The sequence below is a fragment of the Crocuta crocuta genome, unplaced genomic scaffold, assembly GCF_008692635.1.
Source record: "Crocuta crocuta isolate KB4526 unplaced genomic scaffold, BGI_CrCroc_1.0 scaffold805, whole genome shotgun sequence".
Classification (NCBI taxonomy): Eukaryota; Metazoa; Chordata; class Mammalia; order Carnivora; family Hyaenidae; genus Crocuta; species Crocuta crocuta.
This window is the reverse complement of record NW_027527999.1, coordinates 432,830-434,381: the sequence shown is the minus strand read 5'-3', so window position 1 is coordinate 434,381 and position 1,552 is coordinate 432,830. Positions and strand designations below refer to the sequence as shown.

The 1,552-nt window shown below is 65.5% G+C and overlaps 1 protein-coding gene across 1 annotated transcript in view; it reads right to left on the bottom strand.

The window, feature by feature from the left end:
• The window catches only part of LOC144222404 (protocadherin-7), a 220,200-nt gene extending 219,282 nt beyond the window's left edge, over positions 1 to 918 (bottom strand). The window contains exon 1 of the mRNA XM_077752884.1: positions 6 to 918. Coding sequence (XP_077609010.1) covers positions 6 to 531 — 526 coding nt within the window. The 5' untranslated portion in view covers positions 532 to 918. The remainder of the gene's footprint in view (positions 1 to 5) is intronic.
• Positions 919 to 1,552: the final 634 nt, after the last annotated feature.

Here is a 1,552-nt window from a genome sequence, read left to right as displayed (position 1 = left end):
GATGCCGTTGCGGCCGAAGTCCCGGTCGGTGGCGGTGGGCAGCAGGTAGAGGGTGCCCACCGGCCGGTTCTCCTCCACCGTGAGCGTGAGCACGGGCGACGGGAAGGTGGGCGTGTTGTCGTTGATGTCGAGGACGATGACCCGACCCTCGAACAGGTCCACCCAGCTCTGCGAGGGCCCGATCACCGAGACCTCGAAGTCCAGAAAGCACTCGTTCTCGTCGAAGATCATCTGACACTGGGGCAGCTTCTCGCGGTCGATGCGCCGCTCGCTGGTGCTCAGCTCGCCGGTGAGGTTGTCGATCTTCAGGTACTCCGAGCCCGACTCGAGGCTGAAAGTCACCTCACCCGAGCCGGTCACGATGCCCAGGTCCGAGGCGACGTTGCCGATGCGGACGTCCGCCGGGCCCTCCTCGGCCAGTCGGTACCGGAGGAGTTGCTTGGCGGCCGCCAGGCTGAGCGAGAGCGGCAGGAGGAGGCAGCAGCCCAGGCACCAGCCGCGCGCCCATCCCGCGGTCCGCATCCTCAGCATCTTCTCCTGCTGCTGCTGCTACTGCTCCTTCTAATCACAGCCCCCTGGGCGCCCCCCGCCTCCGGGGCCGGCCGCCTGCCCTCCTCCCAGCCCTCTTCTCTCTCCGGGAAAGGAGGAAGGGCGAGGAGGGAGGGGGCAAGAGCGGCGCGCAGAGTCGGCCAGGGGCACCGGCGATCTGTCCTTCTTTTTCTTTTTTTCTTTTTCCTTCTGCTTCTTCCGAAAGTTATTGTTTCATAATTCATGCAATGGGTGCTAATCGCCCGCTCTCCGGCCGCCGTTCAGTCGCAGTACTCACAGTTCACGGGACACTGCGCGCCGCGGGCTCGGCGCCCCCCCAGAGTCATCCCCGCAGCGGGCGGAGGACCCCGGGCTCGCGTCCCCGCTCGGTCGGATGGGGCCGGAACCGCTCCGCCAGGCGNTTCGCTGCTACTCGAGTGGAGTCCAATTCACGTTCCAGCCACTCACTCCAGACCCGGCTTCTGCTCCCGCTGCCCAGGCAAACGTGAGTTGCTTTCCTGCGCGAGGCGCCGGGGCCAGCAACAAGCCGGTCTGAACTCTGACTCTGCTCTGGCAGCGGGGAAGCCAGGCAACAGATCGAGAACGAAAAATCCCTGGCAGGTCGCTTCGGGCACCGTGCAGTGGAGACCACTCGCGTCACGCGGCGGTCCGCGTCCGGGTCCCCCCCGCGCGCCGAAAAGCAGCCCAAGCCATCTTCAGAGACACCCAGAGAGTCCGTCCCTTCTCACCCCCAAGAGCTCGGGTTTCTCTTTTTTTCTTAACAACTCTGCGCAAGGTCATTAGTCACGAAGCCGCCGCCTGAAACCGCAGCAGCCGTTCGCCCGCGGGGGCGAAGGCTGAACCGTGCGCACCGCGCGGTGCCCAAGTTTGGGTTCGCAGCCGCAGAGTCCGTGCCTTTGCTCACCTGCATTCGGCCCGCATGTCGGAGCACTGGGATCTGCAGCGCTGTGCGCGATTCAGGGAGGAGATTGCAGCCTCGCTCTCTCTCCGCGCTCTCTCTCGA